The 22,710-nt window shown below is 44.3% G+C and overlaps 1 protein-coding gene across 2 annotated transcripts in view; it reads left to right on the forward strand.

Annotated features, from left to right (window-relative positions):
• Positions 1–2,059: 2,059 nt before the first annotated feature.
• Positions 2,060–22,710, forward strand: part of LECT1 (leukocyte cell derived chemotaxin 1) — a 32,260-nt gene continuing 11,609 nt past the window's right edge. For both annotated transcript variants that reach the window (XM_006837601.1, XM_006837602.1), the window contains exons 1-4: positions 2,060–2,131; positions 2,567–2,707; positions 9,619–9,759; positions 21,088–21,201. In XM_006837601.1, coding sequence (XP_006837664.1) covers positions 2,060–2,131; positions 2,567–2,707; positions 9,619–9,759; positions 21,088–21,201 — 468 coding nt within the window. The remainder of the gene's footprint in view (positions 2,132–2,566; positions 2,708–9,618; positions 9,760–21,087; positions 21,202–22,710) is intronic.

Raw genomic sequence — 22,710 nt, forward strand, 5'->3', positions numbered from 1 at the left:
AGTTATTGAAAATACCCTGGCTTGGGTCAATAGTTCTCAAACTGACATCTTTGCTCTTGAACAATTTAAAGAGATCTTGTACAGCAGATTTGCCTAATGCAATATGTCGTTTAATTTACTGACTGCTGCTTCGATGTTGATCTGAGCAAAATGAAGTCTTTGACAACATCAATCATTTCCCCATTTACATGGATGTTGCTTAGTGGTAAGGATTTCTGGTGCTCTTCACCATGTTTCAATAGTCAATATTCTGGTGTTATCTGACTGTGTTCCACTACTATTCATAAGGTTTTCAGTGGCTAAATATTCGGAAGTAGTCCATCACTCCTTCTTCCTAGTCTGTCTTTGTCTGGAAGCTCATCTGAAACCTGTTCACTGTGAGTGACCCTGATGGTATTTAAAGTGCCGTTGGCACAGCTTCCAGAATCACAGCAACATGCAAGCCACCACAGTAAGACAAACTGACGGACTCACAGTGACCCTGAATAGGATTTCCAAGGCTGCATTTCTTTATCAGCACAGAAAGCCTCATCTTTCTCCTGCAGAGAAGCTGTTGGGCCCGAACTACTGACCTTATGGTAAGCAGTCCAGTGCTTATCCTACAGAGCCACAGTGCTCCTTAGGTTAGTAGTAGTTGTTGTTATGTGCCGTGGAGTCGGTTCCGACTCATAGCAACCCTGTACAGGGTTTCTGAGGCTATAAATCTTTCCGTGAGCAGAAAGCCTCATCTTTCTCCCACGGAACAGCTGGTAGTTTCGAACTGCTGACCTTGAGATTAACAGCCCGATTCGTAACCACTACGCTACCAGAACTCCTTAGTTTAGTAGTAGCACAGACCATTTTGATCCACCTTCAAGGACCCCTGGGTGTGCAAGGTTAGAAACTCAGCTGCTAACCAAAGGACAGTAGTTTAAACCCACCAGTCACTCTGGGAGAAAAATGTGAGCGTCTGTGTCTATAAAAATCCCACCACTACAGAAGGATATCATGTTTGGTAAGGTAGAGGGTCAGAGAAAAAGAGGACGACCCCCAACAAGATGGATTGGCCAAGTGGCAGCATCAAGGGGCTCAAGCATGGCAACTATAGTGAGGTTGACCCAGGAAAGGGCAGTGTTACATTCTGCTGTGCTTAAGGTCGCTATGAGTCGGTACCGACTCGATGGCACCTAACAACAACCACCCACTAGTGTTGAATGGATTTTGCCTTGTAGCAACCCTATAGACATAGTAGAACTGCTCCGGAGGGTTTTTGACACCGAAATCTTTAAGGGAGCAGACAGCCTCATCTCTCCTCCCACGGAGCAGCTGGTGAGTTTGAAATGCTGACCTCACTGTTAAAAGCTCACTTAACCCAGTATGCCACCAAGGCTCATTTCTATAAAGACTTGACCAGAAACATCAAACCTACTGCTGTTAAGGCAATTCTGACTCCCAAACCCTATAGGGAAGAGTAGAACTGTTCCCTAGGGTTTCCGAGGCAGTTCTATTCTGTCCTATAGGGTCGCTATGAGTCAGAATCCACTGCATGGCACACAACAGAGGGAACCTTCAAAGGTGGCATAACTAGGGCAAATTTGACCATCATCCTTTATTCACCTGCACAACAACTGGAATGACGCCAATTCCCAACTCACCTATACAAGACTCTGAAGGAAATAATCTCTATCTAACCAGGTGTCCACAGCAAAAGCCCTCTGGAATTCTAAGAGGTCTTGGATGATAGAAAGAGCCCTGGGAATTTAGTATATTTTGGGATCCCAGAACTCAGCAATCCTGTTCTTCCCCACTCTGGTTTGCTAGGATGCTTTTTGTGGGGCAGCACACCCAAGAGAGAGCAAGGAAGGGCGTCCTCGAATGCAGGTCCAGGCGGGCGGGAGAGGGGAAGGGAGAGGTGTGGCGCTGAAAGGTGGGGGTTCCTCCGGGCTGGCCCAGGCGGGACAGTGTCCGGTGTGTGCGCGCGCCTGTTCTGGGCGTTGGAATGCCCGGTCCGTCGGGGGAGCAGGACAGATCCCAGCGCACACACAGAGGATCCCAGAGTCTCGCTCACCCGGCGTCAGCCATGGCGGAGAACTCGGACAAAGTTCCTATCGCCCTGGTGGGGCCTGACGACGTCGAGCTTTGCAGCTCCCCTGTGAGTATAGCCCCCGGATCCCCAGGTTGGCTGCCCGGCTAGTCCACACGAGGGTCTGGATCTACTGCGGGAATCAGGGATTTGTGCCACCGAATGTGTTGTGGGGAAATGAGGGTGCGCAAACTTGGGTGTCCAAATGTGTACGCGGAGTATCGCCCCGCGCTACTGGGCGCAGGGTGCACGGAATCCACCGGTGAGGCTTGGGGTGGGCAGCGGAACAGGAGTCAGGTGGGGGGCTAGTGGCCCTGCACTGCAAGAAGTTTGTTTGTCGTCCTTCCTCACTGGAGTCCCAGGGACCCTGGGGAAAGGAGACGGCTGGAGGAGATCTTAATATCTACATCTCGATTCCCAGAGGTCACCGCTCAGGGTCCGGGTGGGCGTGGGGTCCGATGGTGCGGCGTAGACGTGACCTGGCGCTCTGGGTCCGGCCCTCAGGTGTACGCCACCGTGACGGTGAAGCCCTCTAGCCCCGCGCGGCTGCTCAAGGTTGGAGCGGTGGTCCTCATTTCCGGGGCGGTGCTGCTGCTCTTTGGGGCCATCGGAGCCTTCTACTTCTGGAAGGGGAGCGACAATCACGTAAGTCCAGAGAGACGCAATAGGTGGCGAGGTCCTCTCTGCATCGCTGGCAGCCCCACCGTGAGGGAGCCAGAGTGCTGGTGGGTGCCGAGGCCGCTCGCCCTCTCCTCCCTTTTAGGCATCTCTGTCTATCTTCTGCCGGTGTGTCCCCTTCACCCTTCTTCCACGCAACTGCTACCCTGTTTTCCGCTCATTGGCAACTTTGTAGAAAAGCAGGTCAGAATTTTAAAGAATGGTGTTGAAACTGAGCTTAAAACCCATTGACCTCCAGTCGATTCAGTGACCCTATAGGACAGATTAGAAGTACCCCATAGGATTTCCCACGCTCTCATCTTTACAGTAAGGGACTGCCATTGCTTTCTCCAGTGGAGCGGCTGGTAGGTTCCAACCGCCGATCTTTCTGGTAGCAGCCGAGCGCTTAACCACTGTACCACCAGCGTTCCGTCAAAACCGAGTGTAGTGGGGAAAGCCCTTCTCAGTTACCTTGGCCTGGATTTTCCCCTGAGCAGTTGTGTGACCTTGGCTAAGGCACACCATCTCTCAGGCCTTAAAAGAAGACCTGGAAAATATCTCAAAGGCCTTTATCTGCTAAGAAAGCCTGCTCATACACGAACCTAGGGCAAAGATCAAACAAAAATTCCTATCTGCTGGTTCCCCCACATAGAGAGACCCCATGTGCATCAGAGGGGAACTGCAATGCACAGCATTTTTTTTTTTTTTTTTTTTTTTGGCTGTGATCAGGGGGTCCTGGTGTGGAGCTGTAGGGTAAGCATTGGACTGCTAACCGCAAGGTGATGGTGGCTGTGTGCCGTGGAGTCGATTCCAGCCCAAAGCGACCCTGTATAGGGTTTCCGAGGAGCAATTGATGAGCTTGAACCGCCAACCTTGCAGTTCGACCGGCTTTGCAGTCTGGCGCATTAACCCACAGAGCCACACCAGGAGTCCTGGAGGAATAATAGTAAGACCCAGTAATTGGAGAGGAATTTTCCCTTTCAGGAGGGTTTTGGTTTCTTTGTTGGTCTATGACCTCTCCAGTAAAGGATCCCTTCTTGCTGTTTAAAAAAAAAAAAAAAAGTCTCCCTTTCTTCCAGGTGGCAAATCATGTTTAAAAAATCGATTCTGGCGGGTCACATGTGATTTTATGGTAGACGTTTCACTAACTGCTGTCCTTTCTTGTATTAACTATTTATTTTAAAGTTCCACAGACTCCCAAAGAATCTGAAAACTGTTTTGAACTTTACTGGGCAGAATTTCAGTGTGTCTCAAAATACTCCAAATTTTGTTCATCTATATAAAAGGGGCTATTTTATCTTGATGACCATTTGCCAGGTCTGGTATGAGCTTCCTTCTGCTAATGGAAAAGAATTCCGCATCCCAGGTGCACACAAAAGGCTGTTTCTTCCTCACTATCCTGGCAGGATCTCCGACTGCTGTTCCCCCCCTTTTCCCACCTTGAAATTCAAAGCATGAACGAATTCCAGTACTTAGAGAAAATGGTGCTGAAAGCAATTCAACCATTTTACACATCACATCTTCCACAGACAGTGCATAATTTGTATTTTTAACTCAAATGCCTAATGTAGATAAGCATGCCACTTAGCACTGAGTCTGGTTTAGAGACTAGATCAAATTTGCAAGCAGTGATTCGTAAGATTAGGATTGCACAGTAGTTTGTGTATATTTGAAAAGTGCCTTAATGTATTTGTATTTTAAATATAGAAGCTGGGCCAGATGCTCATATTTGAAAGCAGCAAATCTGAACATGAGAACCAATTTCAATATCTACATCTCCATTAATAGTGGACTTTAGATTGTCATCCCTTTGGGAAATTTTATGGTATTGGAATGTAAATGCTATCTTCCAGATGACAAAGCCTCAATGGTATAGGTCATTTGGGGACAAAATCAGCTTTGCTTTTTTTTGGGAGTAAGGATTTTGAACATGGTCTATATTAAAATAAATACCATTTGGGATTTAATTATTCAAGGCAAGCAATAGTTAGCTGGCAAGCTTCTAGAAAGGGAGGTTGAATAAGTGAAACTCCCTTTATTGGTATATTTGACTTAACTGCAAGATGGTTGGTTGTCTGGTTCAAAGTGTAGTATTAAATTCTAAAAGTACAGAGGAAGAATAAATCACATTTTATTGCCAACAAAGTTATTGCTGTTTTCTATACTAGCAGAAGAATGAAGAAAATCGTAGTCCTCCCCCACCCCCAAAAAGAAAATCTCTGAGGCTGATGATCCCTAATACTGAAGTCTGAAAACAATCACAAAACACCAGAGTAAATGTGGCACTATCTATGTACAGCACATACATGAGTTTGCTGTTCTTGAACACCAGTCTAAATAACCCAATAAAACATAATCAAAAAAGCTAAGTAAGTCTCTGTCAAACAGAAAGGCATCCCCAAACTAAATGGATTATCCACTCTTAGAGGATTTTCTGTGCCTCTAGTCCATAAATTCTGTCTGCTTATGGAGTCCTGGTGTGACACTGTTGGATAAGCACTGGACTGCTAACCACAAGGTTGGCAGTTCAAACCCAGCAGCCACTTCTTGGAAACCCTATACAGAGTCACTTTGAGTTGGAACCGACTCAACAGTACTTAACAAAAACAACAACTACCCCTTCTACTGGTTTATAGAGGAAGATCAATAGTAATTCACCTATCCCTTTCATATGGAGCTCTGGTAGTGTAGTGGTGTAGTGGTTACGAGTAGGGCTGCTAATCTCATAGCCAGCAGTTCGAAAGTACCCGCTGTTTCATGGGAGAAAGATGAGGTCTTCTGCTTCCATAAAGATTTACAGCCTCAGAAACCCTATGTAGGGTCACTATGAGTCAGAACCAACTCTACAACCCCCACTCCCTTGTCATGGGTGTGGCACTGGACCACAAAGTTGGTTTGAACTTCAGGGTCAGCAGTTCAAATCCACCAGCTGCACCTCAGAAACCCTATACAGGGTTGCTATGAATCCAAACCAACGCAATGGCACTTAACTACAGCATCCCTTTCATAAGGGTAAATCCCCCTCAGGACTGGTTCACTTGAATTTACTCGGAAGACAATGAAGCTCATAAGCAGAGAACAACTGACTCGGTTCAAATATTGATGCTATTTCTCATCCAATGGGACAGTGCATTGAAATATGGGAAATTCCCAGCAATATGAAAAGTAACTGGGATGAGGAAAAGGGAGTACTGTTTGTAGGCTTTCTTCGCAGATGCATTTTACTAGACATCCCCTCAAAATATTCTGTAATTAATCATACTGAATTCAGGCTTTATTAAAAACTCGTTAGCAAATATCCTTGATAGCAAAAGACACCCTACTGAGCAGAATTTTGGCAAATATAAACTTCATTGTACTTGGATAGAAATAGCCCTAGGTGCCAACTGTTCCGTGGGCAGAGAATAGATAATGTGATTGCTGCTTCACCAGCCCAGCCGCCTCCTGAGCTCTAGTACTTGGAAAACAACTGCTTACTGGCCACCCATTGCTTCAGGAGTGCACAGGCCTCTCATTGCTGCCCCCTACAGACTACCAATGATGGGCTGATGTAGCACTACAAAGGGTACAATCACTAGTTAGGGAGTTTTGTTTGGGGAGAAGGAAGGTTCCTGGGTGGTACCAATGGTTAACACACTGCTTACAAGAATGGTCAAGGGTTCCAGTTCACCCAAAGGTGCTTCAGAAGAAAGGCCTGGTAATCTTACATTCAAAAAATGAGCTATGGATCCTAGTTCTGGTCTGACACACGAGTCTGTCAACTCAATGGCAGCTGGTACTGGTGTGCTGCGGGGAATGGAGGTGTTGAGTTGGGGAGGTGGAGAAAAGTGTGATGTGAATCGTAGTCCACTCTTCTAGAGTTCTCTGCTCCTAAAAGCTTGCTAAAAATTTTTAGAAACTACTCATTTCTTAAAATTTGCACTGCTTTACCAGCAAATGCTTGTGTGCAATGCTTCAAAGAGAAGAGCTTCTGGCCTTCTGAGTGCAGGACACTGGGGCCAGCAGGAGCTCACAGGGTGCTGTCTGCCGTGTTCCCTTTGACAGCTGTAATTAACACACGGGAATAGTGGCCACTCACAGAGCACAGCCACAGAACAGAGCCTGCTTTCTAAAGCCTGAGCTGCAGAGAACACTGGCTCAGCCAAAGAAAACAGATTTCCTAAGCTTCTGTGATACAGACCACCTGAGATGCAAAGTGAAACCAGATTGGTGGGCTCTGCTCCAGCTGCTAAATCAGAATTCCTCAAAGCGCTTGTGATGATCAGGCAAACTTGGGAGAACTGGGCAGGAATCTAAGCTCATCAGAAAATCCACTCTATGGAAGTGGGCTTTTTGGGTTTAAGTTTATCAGAAGAAGGGCCGTCAGAGATTTTTTTGAGTAGAAATAACCAGTTACCGTCCAGTCGACCCTGATTCATGACCCTTCATGTGTGCCAGGAGTCTTGGTTTGGTGATGTTGGATAAGTACTGGAGTACTAACTGCAAGGTTGGCAGTTCAAACCCATCACCTCTCCTTGGAAACCCTATACAACATGTGTGTCATGGTAGAACTGTGATTGATAGAGTTTTCAATGGTTGAGTCTTCAGAAGTAGATCACTGAGCCTTTTGCCCAAGGTGTCTCTGGGCAGACACAAACCTCAAGCCTTTTGGCTAACCATTTGCACCCTCTAAGATGCCAATATGGAGTCCTGGTGTGGCACTGTGGGTTAATATGTCAGACTGCAAAGCCATTTGAACTGCAAGATCGTCAGTTCAAGCTCACCAGCTGCTCCTCAGAAACCCTATACAGGGTTGCTATGGGTCGGAATCGACTCAATGACACTTAACAACAACAAAGATGCCAATATGAGGGCCTTCAAAAGTTCATGGGAAAATGGAATTGGAAAAATAATGGAATTTTCCCAAGAATTTTTTGACGACCCCTTCTATTATTTATTCTGCTGAATGGAAAACTGGTGCCTGAAAGGGTCCTGCAGAGCAAAACACAATAGGGCTTTGTGGATCCTGTAATAATGAGTTTTCTGCAACTAATGAACCAGTAACAGCAGATAACTTTTCTCACTGTTGGTTCATGTAGCAGACATTCCTCATAATGAGGGAGAAAACTCAAGACTTAAATTGAATCTGAGCTATTTATAGCTCTGACCTCCCGACCTCCCTTGAAGGGGCCACCGTCTTTTCCCATTCTCATCCCTCTCCCTTTAAAGATCTGTACGCCTCCAAGCTAGGGGAGAGGGGAGAAAGAAAAGATGCCTGCCCCCAAGCCCCACAACACACAGAAAGCTCTAGCAAGGCAACACAGTATCTTACAGTCTTCTGCAGTATTCAGGGGCTACTTCTTATTGGTTCTGACACATAGCAAATCTGTCTAGGGCTTCTGAGGAGCAGCTGGTGGGTTTGAACCACTGACCTTTGGGTTCAAACCAACTTTGCAGTCCAGTGCTTATCCTATAGCGCTACACCAAGATTCCATTTCAGGAGCAACGTGCAAATATATATTTTTAAATTTAATCAGCATTCTAGCAGGATGTCTAAATTAGGAGAAACCCTTTGAATTATCTGATTTAGTGGTAAACTTAACAATAAAGAAAAAATTGTGAGTGGCCAGATCTTTTTTCCCTAAGCCAATCTAACTCAGAAATCCAACACAAAACTTGGAAAGCAGAACCTCTGTGATTGAGTTGTGAGTGAACAGGGGAGAAGGGAGTCTCCAAGTCCCTTCTGCTCTCACTCCCATCCTGTGAGACCTCAGAACTCTGGGGACATAGATAAATGCAGGACCATCTACGGAGTGCAATGTCTCTGTTGTTCTCTCAGCCAGCTCCCCAGATGCAAGTGGGGTGGGTGCGGTGTTAAGTGTTGTGACTGAGTGGTCTTCTGATTCTTCCACAATGCTAGCTCCCCTTCCTGCTCCCCACACACTGCAAGCATCTCATTATAACAAAATTCCTATCACACAACATGCCTGTCCCATTACAATGTTGAACTGAAACAGATGCACACATTGACCTTGATCTCTACAAATGCTTCTGTGCTTACTGTCCTTACTGCAGACCACACTCCAGGCTGACACTGGGCCAAAGGACTGCCCAACCCCTCAGACACAAATGCCATAGGGGTAACCCTCTGTCTCCCCAGTTGCTGTGGGTCTATTGATAGACAGTTGTTGTTGTTAAGTGCCGTCGAGTCAGTACCAACTCATAGCAACCCTGCATAGGTTTTCCGAGGAGCAGCTGGTGGGTTTGAACTGCCGACTTTGTGGTTCCCAGTCCAGTGCTGATCCTACAGCACCACATCAGGACTCCAGCTGAACAGTAGAGTAGAGCTTTAGAAAAGACATACCATGCCTAAGTCCCAACACTGCCACCCCCCACCCCAAAATAAAAACAGATGCCATCAAGTTGATTCCAACTCATAATGACCCCATATGTAGGGTAGAATTGCATTCCATAGGATTTTCAGTGGCTGAATATTTGTGAAGTGATTCTGGGTGAATTGGAACCACCAACCTTTCTGTTAGTAGCCTCTCATTGCTGTTTTTGTTACTCAGGAACTAAGTCGTACCCCTGAAGGTTAGGATTTGATTGGTTTGGGGTGATGAAACCCAGGCATCGTAGCTGAGAATTCTACCCAGAATCTTCAAATGAGCAGCCAGGATTGCGAATCATTGAGCTGTTTGAACACATATCAGAGATTTTACTATGAAGGTCTTTTTAAAAATCACTGTATTACGTAATTAGTGTATGGGTGAAGTCCTAGTATATTAATGCATTACTGTTAAGGATGCTTCAGTGTATCTCTGAAAAATATGGAAGCTGTCTTTTATGCTGCAGGTCTGAAGATAAGCCTCGAAGTGCTTGAAAAAGAAAACGTCACTGACTCTTGTGTTCCCTTCCAGATTTACAATGTCCATTACAGCATGAGTATCAATGGGAAATTACAAGACGGGTCAATGGAAATAGATGCTGGGAACAACTTGGAGACCTTTAAAATGGGAAGTGGAGCCGAAGAAGCCATTGAAGTGAATGACTTTCAGAGTGTAAGTCCATTTTGTGCATTTAGAGAGTTTAACCAGGCAAGGCTGGGGGGCTTTTCTGCTCCATGGAGAAGCGGTCTCTCCCACACACCTCCAAGTGGTAAGTGTTCCTTACAGCAGTCTTCATGCTGCTAATCCACATAAGTCACACAGCCCAGTCACTGTGAGAAAGGAAGCTACTTTGTCCTTTGTTTTCAAAAGGAGACAACCTCTTGGTGCTGAAAAGGATACATTTTTTTTGTTTCTTTTTGTTTTAGCTTTTATGATGAATTGAGGGACGGTTTACAGAGAAGCTCATCAGGTTTCCATTCAGCAAATCATACACATTGTTTCATCTCAATGATTACAGTCCCCTCCATGCAACAAGTCATCCCGCTTCCTCATTGTGGTTCCGATTTCCAGTCCACCCTCCTTCTCATTCCTTCTCAACTTTGTCCTTAAATAATGTTGCCCTTTTTGACCTTGAATGATTGATCACTCCCTGGTGAGCATACCTTACTAGTGTTGTTGTCCCCCCAAACCTATCTACTGATTGGCTGAAAATTAGGCCATGAGGCCTGAAGGCTAGTTGAGGACCTTAGTTTCAGGTTCCTCCAGTATCTTTCTGACTAGGAATCCCAGTGTTTGTTTTTTTAATAATAAGAGTAGGGTTGTTTTTGGAATTAGATATAGTCTTGGTCAAATGACTTCAAATCTGTCTTTCCAAATGCTGTAAATAAGACAATCCTAGAAAGTTGTTACAACGTGTGAGGTCTGCATGTTGAACATGTAGAAGGGAAAGGCATCCTAATGTCCCAGTAACTTAGATACTTATATCAAATCTTGTGATTTTCCATGTAATCCAAAAAATCAGCATAGAGAAATTTTCTTACTATACCACATTTTCTGGCCATGGCTTAGAACACATTTGAGTCCCTATGGAATGGGCAAATATGAGTGCATTTTTTTAAATTCAATTTACAGGCAATTTGAGACATTTAGTTGTGCATCTGTGTTTCAGTGTACATCTATCTGCATGATCACTCCAGGCCTTGCATACTATTGGCCACCCACCCAAACCAGCCAGTTACCGCTGACTCCAGCTCATGGTGACCACACGTGTGTCAAAGTAGAACTGTGCTCCACAGGGTTTTCAGTAGCTGCTTTTTCAGATCACCACACCTTTTTCTAAGGAGACTTCAGGTGGAATCAAACCTCCAGCCTTACAGTTAGCAGCCAAGGTCATTAACCATTTGCACCCCCCAGGGACTTCTTGTTGGCCCACGGATGTATTTCATTCTCTTTCATGTTCTAAGGTGAGACCGACATTACTGTCTGCGTCCTTGTGTTGAGTCTGTAGATGGAGTACGAGGGAGATCGTATGAAAAAAGGCCCCTGAAAACAATGACTCATCTTAGAGTGTATTAGATAATACATATCGTATGGAGGGACCTGTTTCCCTCCAGCTGTTGGGAAAAACTAGGGATGCCTTCATTTGCGTGAAATAACTTCCCTTATTGGTATGAAGACACACTTCGCTAGTGTTTTTGAATACTAAACCGATACTAACATTAGAGCCTTGGTTCTGCCAGTAGTACTTGTATTTGATGATGGACAAAGACTGGCTGTGTTCAGAGTGGTCTGCCCTGGGGACAGACTCTGCAGACCGGTAGATGCTCCGCTGCCTGTACTTTACTCAGAGCTCTGCAAATTGTTCTGCTAGGTGCACAAGTATAATTTCTCTTTACCTTTTACAGGCTTTTACTGCAAAATCCAGGACAGAGCATAATCAGTTTTTCCTTTGTTCTGTTCAATATAAACTCATAAAAGGTGACTCCAATACACCCACCTACACACATTTCCCCCCCCACACACACCTCACTCAATCCAGGACAAAATTGAGTACTTATGACATGTCACAGCACTAAGATATGCAAAGGGAGCTATAAAGATTTCTTTAAAAGAATATCTGTCCCTCTCAAGATGTTAATCTTTCAGGAAGATATAGCTAAAATGCTTTAATCCCAGACCTATTTTTCTGGTTTATAATCCTTTGGTTCTTTCTAATAATGGTATTGATTGTGTTTTGTTCTCACAGGCCAGCAGGGCCACAAATATTTTATAAACTGATCAATTCTCTTTGATAGCTTCCACATTTCTCTAAGTCAGAACTGGTGAGTAGAACATTTTTTTGATGGATAGAACCTATGATGGCTTTAAACAAGCCTGGGCCTTTGAAAACATATGAATCAATCACCATGGTATTTGTGCTATTACTTGTTCCTGTATTTTAAAATCATCAAATCCAAGAAGCGTTTATTGAGGCCTACTGTGTGCCCTGGGATGGCACTGTAGGATAAGCCCTGGACCGCAAGGTCGATTTGAACCTAAAGGTCGGCGGTTCAAATTCACCAGCCGCTCCTCAGAATCCCTATATAGGCTCCCTATGAGTTGGAACCGAATCAAGGGAACTTAATAACACCAACAATACTTTGCCTATGGGGAGTTGCGGTGGCTCTGGAGGATAAGCACTGGACTGCATTCAAGTCGGCAGTTCAATCCCACCAGCCTCTCAGCAGGAGAAAAATGAGGCTTTCAGCTCCCACAAAGATTTATAGTCTCAGAAACCCTATACAAGGTTACTATGAGTCAGAACCTACTCCACAGCACTTAACATCAACTGTGTGTCAGGGCTATTGTTGAGGAAGGAGGATGCAAAAGTGACTGATCCCAGTACCGGACCTCAGGGACCTTACAGTCCAGTCAGGGGTGGGCTCAGGATGGTCTGCTACAAAGGAGGGGTGAGTAGAAATACGTCCGTGGGCCTGGGAGCACAGAGAGCAGCACCCACTTCCAATTAGGAGACAATTGCATCTGGTCCTGAGAGATGTTCGCTTTTGAACTGATAGAGACATGGAAGCAGTGCGTTGCAGGCCCAGGAGAGAATAATGAATGCAAGTACACAGGCCTGGTGGGGAATTCTGAGTAGCCCACTGGGGCCAGTGTGGGTGTATTTGTTTCCTAGGGCAGGTGATACAACCATTAAGCACTCAGGTGCTAACAGAAAGGTTCCTGGTTTGAACCGACCCAGTGGCTCTTTGGGAGAAAGCAGGAGACCTGCTCCCATGAAAATTAACAGCCAAGAAAACCCGGTGGGTAGGAGGGAAGTTCTACTCTGTCACCTGAGGTGACACTGTGAATTAGAATGGACTCAGTGACACCTGGCAGCAACAAGGCTGTCTCTCAGTTCTAGAGGCTAGAAGTCGAAATGCAGGGTGTTGGCAGGGTCACCGTTTCTCCGAATTCTCTACAGGAAGATCCTTTCATGTCTCTCACAGCTTCTGGCAGCACCAACCATTCCTTGGCTTGTAGGTGCATCTTTGCACGGCCATCCTTCCTCTGTTTGTCTCTTCTTCTGAGGACACCCACCACTCAGATGGGACTAGGACTCTCCCTACTCCGATATGACCTCATGCTAACTGATAACATTGTCAAAGACCCTATTTAAAGACAAGGTCACATTCACAGATACTGGGGTTAGGACTTGAACATATCTTTTGGGGGGACACAATTCAATCCATAACAGTGGGGACAGAAGAAGAGGTAAAAATAGGTGGTGGTAGTGTGCTGTGGAGTCAGTTCCGACCCACAGCGACCGTGTACAAGGTTTCCAAGGCTGTAAATCTTTACAGGAGCAGAAAGCCTTATCTTTCTCCCACGGAAAAGCTGGTAGTTTCAAATGGCTGACCTTGAGGTTAGCAGCCTGACTCCTAATCACTACACTACCAGAGCTCCTTTAGAAGTAGGTACGGCCAGATTATGAAAGACTCTGGATTGCAAGTGAATAATCTCCTGGTGTGGCGCTGTGGGTTAATGCACCAGACTGCAAAACCGTTTGAACTGCAAGGTTGGTAGTTCAAGCTCATCAGCCGCTCTTCAGAAACCCTATCCAGGGTCGCTATGAGTCAGAACCGACTCGATGGCACTTCACAACAACAACAATCTCCTCTGTTTACCCAAGACCCACCAAGATTTTAATAGTGAAAAGAACTTCCTGTGGGGGAATAGGAGCCCTGTGACAGTGTGTTGAGCACTGGACTGCTAACTACATGGTCAGCAGTTCAAACCCACCAGCCAGTTTTGGGGAGAAAGATGAGGCTGTCTACTCCTGTAAAAATGTAGTCTCAAAAACCCAAAGGAGCAGTTCGACTCTGTTCTCTGTTATTAAATGCTGTAGAGTTGGTTCTGACTCATAGCGACCCTGTGTAGGGTTTCCAAGGACTTTGTGGTCCCACTGACCTTATGGTTTGCAGTCCAGTGCTGGTCATACAGCACCATACCAGGACTCCAATTGTCCTACAGGGTGACCATGAGTCAGAATCCACTTGATGGCAGTGGGTTTGGTTTTGGAGGGGGGAAGGGTGGTTCTGAACCATATGCTGTAGATCCCGTACTTTGAGAAACTTGGAAACTGGGTCCGTTTGTAGTGTATGCATCACATTCCAAAGGGCAAGACCTCCGCAAGCATCCGTGCCATTGGATGAAGCTAGCCCTCTGGCTGTTTGCCAGTTGCCACGGAGTTGATTGTGACTCACGATGATCCCATGTGTGTTGGAGCAGAGCTGTGCTCCATAACACTGCCAATGGCTGGTTTTTCAGAAGTAGATCACCGAGCTTTTCTTCTGAGACACCTCTGGATGCTGGTAACTCTTTGGGATTCCTATGAACCCTAACACTCCATTCATAGAACAAAAACTGATTTGAGATTAAAAGGATAGATTGAAAAATTTGGAAATGGATAATGTTGATGATTGAACAATGTGGTAAACAAAATTGATGGAGCTGAATATACATGTAAAAATATTGAACAGCAGCTCTTTATAATACACAAGGGCCGGTCAAAAAGTATTGCTTGCTGCTAGGTTTCCAGTTCACACCTGCGTGGGTTTATACCAAATAAAATATTTGGTTTAACGTGTCGCTGTGATCACTAGATGTTTGCAGACAAATTCCCTCAGTAGATACACTTGTCTTCATCTCATTAGGGTTCCTTCAAAACAGTGGCTTTCTGAGGGGATCTAATGGATCAGTTAAATTCAAAGAGTGATCAGCTCAGAAAGCTATGGTGACTGTTTTTAGGATTTCCCAAAGGAGCTCTGGTAGCATAGTGATTACGAATCAGGCTGTGAACCTCAGGGTCAGCAGTTCGAAACTACCAGCTGTTCCACGAGAGAAAGATGAGGCTTTCTGCTCCCGTAAAGATTTACAGCCTCGGAAACCCTGTACAGGGTCGCTATGAGTTAGAACCGACTCCACAGCACAATACAACAACAAAGGGAAATCTTGATTTTCTTAAAGGACCCAGGACGAACATGGGGCTTAGTAGGAAGAAGTTTTAAGAAAATGAAAGCTGCATTGGTGAGTAAAGGCCAGAAAAGTTGACCCAAGGAATTCATCAGGACAATGCCCCTGCTCCTGTCAAGCCTTACCACATCCACCCACAGCCCTGACGTGGCCACTTCAGATTTCAATTCTACTCTGACACACTTGGGGTCACCATGAGTCCAAATCAACTCAACAACTGGTTTCCAGGAGATTCTGATGCGAGGGCAAGCTTGTGAGTGACTGATAGAGAAGAGTGAGGTACTGCACTGGAGATTAGAAACTTGGTTCCGAAGGCTACTTCTGTCATTTAAAACAGATCATTGTAACCCTGAACAAGTTCCTTTGTGTTCCCCAAACTCAAACAACATTTCATAAGGAACTCCTTGTGAATTCCTTGAGGATGCCCAAACTTTACCTTGATATGGTGCAAGTAGAAGAGCACAGATTTTTAGTGGGGAGGACTAGAGAGATGATACACCACTTCACAGGTATGCAGACCTAGATGGGGGATATGTCCAGAAGCAATAGCTTCCCATTGTGATACCTTCTTTTAGTAAAAACTTCTATGATTTTAGACCGCTATTTTTTTACTTCTCCTCATATAGAATCACAATTTTTTCTTTTTTAAGTAAGGAAAAACTAATGGGTGTTCATTGTATAATTCTTTTAACTTTTTAAAGGTTTGGTCATTTTAATTTAAAAAACTGAAGGGGAAAAAATGGATAGCCAAGCCTACTTCATGGGCAAGTAAGTTATTGATTTCTAAAATCAATGTAGTCTCCAACTATTGCATAAAGGAGAAATCAAATGAAAGCAATTCCTAATATAACATATACTTCTATATGGAAATGCTCAGCGTGACTTCCTATTGTTGTTGTTATTAAGTGCCGTGGAGTTGGTTCCGACCTTGCAGTTCAAATGACTTTGCAGTCTGGGGTATTAGCCCACAGTGCCACATCAGGACTTACTATAGGATACAATAAAGCCACACACTACCACACAGTGCTCAGCCCCACATGAGTACAGTATGTGTGTGCCAGCAAATTAAACTCCACATAATTTTCCTCAAACAGTGAGCAATTCTTGGTAGCATGTCAGGCAAAACAAAGTACCATTTTCTCTCCATTTGCACAGTAATTGCATTCCTAGGAAAGTCATTTGTTAAATAAAAAAATAAATCTGGGCTTGGTTAGGAAGAGGCTTTATTCTGAAAGACTATTCCCTGGAGCTTTTACAATGGGAACAGGGGTCTGCTGAAATAGGGAGTTCACTCTGACCTCAGATCAGATCACAAGAGGTAGACAGGAAGGGTTTTCCTTTTATAAAGACGAAAGTAACCTAAAGGCTAGAAAACCAGGCCTGGTGCAGTGGGCTGAGAGGGTGGCATGATGGAATTGTTGTTGTTGTTATTGTTAAGTGCCGTTGAGTCGGTTCCGACACATAGAGACCCTGTATAGGGTTTCCGAGGAGCAGCTGGTGAGCTTGAACCGCCAACCTTGCAGTTCAAATGTCTTTGCAGTCTGGCGCATTAACTCACAGCACCACACCAGGACTAATAAATCAGAAAAGTCCATGCGTCTCTGAGTGGGGCCTTTGATGAAGGGAAGTGTGTTGGTTCCTGAGGGAGGACCACAGTTCAGGATTTCAGGGACAGAGAAAAGCTTAACCATAGTTTGGTAAGCAAACAATTTGCTCTGATTGATCACTGAGAACAAGCAATTCAATTAATCATTTGTGAGGAAACAAGGAATGGGGATTTGGAGAATCTGTGTTTGACCCTGTCAAACATGCCTGAGTCTCATCTAAGTCATGTGGGAAGGTGGTTATCTGCAGTCAACTGTTTTCGAGGATCAGAGAATTCAGGTAAAATCCAACATACTGTACATTGAAACTATGTGTGTGTGAGAGAGAGACAGTGTCTGGTTCTAGGTGCAGATAACTGTAAGCAGGGTTTTCATCCAGGACCTGGGGCAGTTGGTTCTTTGGGACTATCTAAGGTTTAGAGGAGCTGCATTCCTGGGTCCCACCCAATAAAGGCCAAGACGACTCCCAGGTTGTGTGACAACAAAAACTCCCCTGGAATATTTCTAATGTGCCTCCTTTGGGGGCTTGACCTTCTGTCCACCTTGGGAATCTCTGGTTTCAGCAACAGAAATAGGTGAGATCACCTGGGAGGGGTGAGGGTGGAGGGGAAGACAGCCAAGGTTGTTGTCAAGCCCATGTGTGTCAGAGTGGAATTGTGTACCCCAGAGTTTTCAGTGCTAAATTTTTCTGAAGTAGATCGTCAAGCCTTTCTTCCAAAGTACCTCTTGGTGGACTCAAACTGCCAAACTTTTAGTTAGTAGCTGAGTATGCTTACCATTTACACCACCCAGGGGGTCCAGGGTGAGCCCACAAGGCTCGTTAGATAAAAGAATATTGCATCCTTGGAATCTTCATTCATTGCCTTTGTTAGCAAATTTGTTCATTATCACCAGCTTCTAAGGCCTTGTTTGATTCTAAAAACAGTAGGTTTGCTTGGCTTTCTGGTGCTTCTTTTAATTCCTAAGGTTTAATCTCTTAAAAATATCTGCCTGCTGAATGTGAATTTGTAGCTAGATACAGTGGTGAATGGGTGTGAATTCCTTCCTTCAGGCTCCATCCCTAATGGGTCACAGTTCTGACTCTCAGAAGTAACTCAGTACTAGATTCACATCTGGGGCTGGGAATCCTTCAGGAGAATCAATCACTCCTTTGTGGATGCAAACATGGCTACCTGTGGTTTCTTCCCCTTAGCCTCTGAAAGTTTGAAGTTATGGGAACTTAACCATTTGAAGTCCTGATGTGGTTAATGCGCTAGACTGCAAAGTCTATTTGAACCACAAGGTCGTTGGTTCAAGCTCACCAGCCGTTCCATGGAAACCCTATACAGAGTCGCTATGGGTCAGAACCGACTCAGTGACACTTACCAACAATAACAACAACAATCACTTGGAGAAGCAGTCATCTCCGTGACCTACTGACTGAATGTCCAACCTTGAGTCCTAGATTTGCATCAGAATAAGAGCAGCCCTTCTGAAATATTTGTAGAACAACCTAGGAGCTTATTAGAAATGACAATATTGGGTCCTACTCCAGACCTGTTGTTGTTTGTTAAGTGCCCTAGAGTTCATTCCAACTCGTGGTGGTGGTGTACAAGGGAGTCAGTTCTGACTCTTAGTGACCCTGTACAGGCTTTCTGAGGCTGTAAATCTTTACGGGAGCAGAAAGTGTCATCTTTTTCCCATGAACCAACTGGTAGTTTTGAACTGCTGACCTTCAGGTTAGCAGCCCAACTTGTAACCACTACGCTACCATAGTTCCATCTCTTAGTAACCCAGTATAGGGTTTCTGTGGAGCAGCTGGTGGGTTTGAACCATCAACCTTGCAGTTAACAGTCCAGTGCTTATTCTACATCACTACCCCAGGACTCCCACCCCAGACCTACTAGAGATGTACAGCCTCTATAATTTATAGTCATAAACTATAGTGGGTGAATTCCAGCATAGTTTTATTTAACAAGTCCTCCAGGTGATTCAGGATGCCTTGATGGTGCAAACAATTAACATGCTCGTGTTGGAGGTTCAAGTCCACCTGTGAGAAACGTTGTCCATACCCCAGATACTGCCTCAGTGCCTCTTGATTTTGAGGTCACCAATGAGTTATTGCAATTGCTTACCAACAAACACTCAAGAAATCTAATCTGTATTCATTTTAGCAAGAGTGAAGCTTTCTTTATTAAATTTTGAAAAATCTAGCATCCAACCCAGAGGACACTGGCAGACACACTGCGTGGTCAACTCTCAAAAAACCAGCTCCCCTGGTTCTTCATTGACTTGAGTACTATGGGGTTAACAATTTTTCCCCAGATGTCACCTATTGAGATCTACTTGTGAAAAACCAGCCACTGAAAGCTCTATGGAGCACAGGTCTACTCTGACACACATTGGGTCACCATGAGTCAAATCAACTCGACAACAACTGGTTTCCAGGAGATTCTGATGCGAGGGCAAGCTTGTGAATAACTGATAGAGAAGAATGAGGTGCTGCACTTGAGATTAGAAACTTGGTTCCAATGGTTAGTTCTTGTCATTTGAAAGCTTTGTAACCCTGAACTTGTTCCTTTTCTCCCTGAGCTAGTGGTCTCAGCCTTGGCTGGGTGTGCATTGTAAATACCTTGGAAGCTTTTAAAGAACAGTAACAAACCTGGACCCCTCACAGGCTTATTAAATGTCAAGGAGCCCAGGTGTCTGTAGTTTTTTAATTTCTCCAGGTGACGCACAATGAGCCCTGAGAACCACTGCACTAAGTGTTGGTGTTTCTCCTCTGTACAGAGAGGGTGCTGGAAACAAATAATTATCTAGGTGAACATGGGCAATTTTAAGCTACAAGGCAAGTAATAAGGAGCTTTAAGGAAAATGAGTTTTCCTCCTCTGTTCTCCACCCTGGCTCGCACTGTGTTCCTCTAGGGCTCCTGGGCCTGCGATGACCCGTTATAGTTATACAACTTTCCATGAATATCCTAAACATAAGTTACATTTAGCTTCATTTTCCACTTCATAGTGTTGAGTCCTGAGCCAGGACCTCAAGACTTTTAGGTACTTTCCCCCTATTCCTTAGCTCTGACCCTGGAACAAGTTTTGCATCTTCTCAACATTTGCCTCAACTCAACAAAAGATGAAGTTCAGAAATGTACTGATGTCTTCATTATTATTACATAGAACCTGTAGACCTCGAACTAAGCTGCAGGGGGATCCTAAACACTCTTGGAACAGAACTTACTATTATCCCTGATGCCCTTTGTGATGAAGGCCCGTGTCATGCTGCTAGCCCAGACTGCCAATTGATATTTTCCTTGAGGTTGGTCCCTAGATGAGGACCAGACTATTTCTGTCTCACAGAGGACAGAGATCATCCAAGCCCTTGGGGTCTAAGGGCAAAGTCAAGCTCCTGCTGTTGTTGAAAGCTTTATTATTTACTCTAAGCTTGGAAACTGAAGAAAATTTTGAGTTCCTGGAACTAATTAATTTAATGAACATTTTTAGAGAACCTAAATCTGTTCTTGGGATGATCTATAAATTCAGGTGGGATATGTTGAAGGTCATATTTTGGCTCTCATGGACTTGTTTTCATTTTCTTTAGCTTCAGCCTGAACTTGCATAGAGAAATTGCTGATCTGTTCCACAGTCTGCCCCGGTCTTGTTTTGACTGATGATATGGAGCGTTTCCACCATCTCTTCCCACAGATAGTAGTCAATTTGATTTCTGTGTATTCCATCTGGTGAGGTCCATGTGTATACTCTTTTATGTTGTTTATAACGGTTTTAAAAGGTATTAACCATTTGAATCTGACAATCATATGGTTTATTATGCCAGAATGACAAATTGAACAGGAATGACATCACATTCATCATCATCAAAAGAACATTTCAAGATCTATTTTGAAGTATAATCATGTCTGTGATAGTATAATATCCACACACCTACAAGGAAGACCAGTTAATACCACTATTATTCAGATTTATGCACCCACCACTAAAGCCAGCCATGATGAAGTTAAAGAATTCGGTCGACTTCTTCAGACTGAAATTGATCAAACATGCAATCAAGATGTATTGGTAATTACTGGTGATTGGAATGCAGAGGGTGGAAACAAAAGGATCAGTAGTTGGAAAATACCAGCATTGGTGACAGAAACGGTGTTAGAGACCAACAGCACTCCACAGACACTGCTATGTTGACTCAACGGTTGTTGTTGTTGTTAAGTGCCGTCGAGTCGATTCTGACCCAAAGTGACCCAGTATAGGGTTTCCAAGGAGCAGCTGGTGAGCTTGAACCACCGACCTTGCAGTTCAAACAGCTTTGCAGTCTGATGCATTAGCCAACAGCGCCACACCAGGACTCCAATGGTAGGATAGATAAATGAATGGACACACTTTTATTTTGCAGGGCATCACAGGAATTCACTTTGCTGGCGGAGAGAAGTGCTACATTAAGGCGCAGGTAAAGGCTCGCATTCCTGAGGTGGACACTGTGACCAAGCAGAGCATCTCCTCAGAACTGGTGAGTAGCAGGCCATAGACTGAGGGAGGATTTGGTAAACACTGTTTGAAGGCATGGCCCTTCAGGTCTCTTGGTCCTGAATATGTGTCCAGAGGGAGCTGCTGTGGGCTGGACTTGCCCACTCTTTGGTAGCAGCCAAGTGCTTAAGCAGTCCTACTGGTTCACAAACTCTACCTTCAAAATATTCTTATGGGATGTAGTATTTTTCTAGTGTTTTGAGAAACTAATTTAAGGCACATAAAGGAATGTGGCCCATACCTGGCTCTTGTTTACCTGATCTTAGGGAAGTTTCTGATCAGTGCTTCCAACAGAAAGGACTCTGCATGGTAGGATGTTCTTTTTAGACTGAGTTCCATTCAGTAAGGAAGGCCCACCGCACAATTCCTCAGAGCAGACCACCAACTTCTGTCAGCGACAAAGCAGTCACATGACCAGCTCTCCCACTGTTCATCCACAGAAACCTACATAATATATGTCTACAGGTTGTTGTTGTTGTTGTTGTTATGTGCCGTGGAGTCGGAACCGACTCATAGCGACCCTGTACAGGGTTTCCGAGGTAGTCCCTGGCTAATGACATGTTCATTCAAATGGCTCCATCATAAGTAGATTCTGATATAAGTTGAATAGCTTTTTTTTTTTCCATAGCCTGCAATACAGTGATGTTTTGAACAGTAAATCATAGCATTGAACATCTGTGAGTGATCATCTGGGAATAACATCAGCAAATTAAGCACTGCAATATTTATGTAGTACATATTACTAACCATAAGATTAAAAGGGGGGGTGGGAAATGAAGGTTATAATTGCAGTTTGTTCTAACTTGAAAATGTTGTAAGCCAGAGACTTCCTGTACTTCCTTTTCCATATACCAAACTTGTGAGGCTTTGTTTTTACATAATTCTTCTATTTATTATCAATAACTTGCTTTTGAATTTGATTTTTTAAAACATTTAAGAGTCACATTGGCTAAGACTTATACCTGACATTTTATGGTTTACAAAGTAAGTCCTTATCTTCCATTTAAGTTGTGGCAGAATATAACAGAAAAAAAATGGACTTTGGAGTCAGAAAAAACATGGTGCCAAGTCCCAGCTCTGACACTTGCTATGGACAAAACTCTTTGAGCCTCAGTTTAGCCATCTGCAACTAGGGGTATGCCTCTCTTATGACTTTGAGGTTAACAGCCTGACTCATAACCACTATACTACCAGAGTTCCTTCTAAAATATAGGTGATAATGAAAGTGCTATATCTATCATCATATGACCCAGCCATAATTCTAAAAGTCTTTGAGTCTTGAACACTCAGTTATCTTCATTTTTCCCCACACTATTTCAAATAAAACTCTTGTGAATATTCTTGTATTGAATCTTTGTCTGTGTCTGGCTCTTTAATCGGGCCTCGGTAGCAGGAGGTGTTTTTTCTCGTGTTTTAGATGTGTGTATTGTGCACCATGGCACCTGTGATGGACAAAAGCAAATCCAGTCGATACGCTTGTGTAAATTAGAAA

The sequence above is a fragment of the Chrysochloris asiatica genome, unplaced genomic scaffold, assembly GCF_000296735.1.
Source record: "Chrysochloris asiatica unplaced genomic scaffold, ChrAsi1.0 scaffold00022, whole genome shotgun sequence".
NCBI classification, from domain to species: Eukaryota; Metazoa; Chordata; class Mammalia; order Afrosoricida; family Chrysochloridae; genus Chrysochloris; species Chrysochloris asiatica.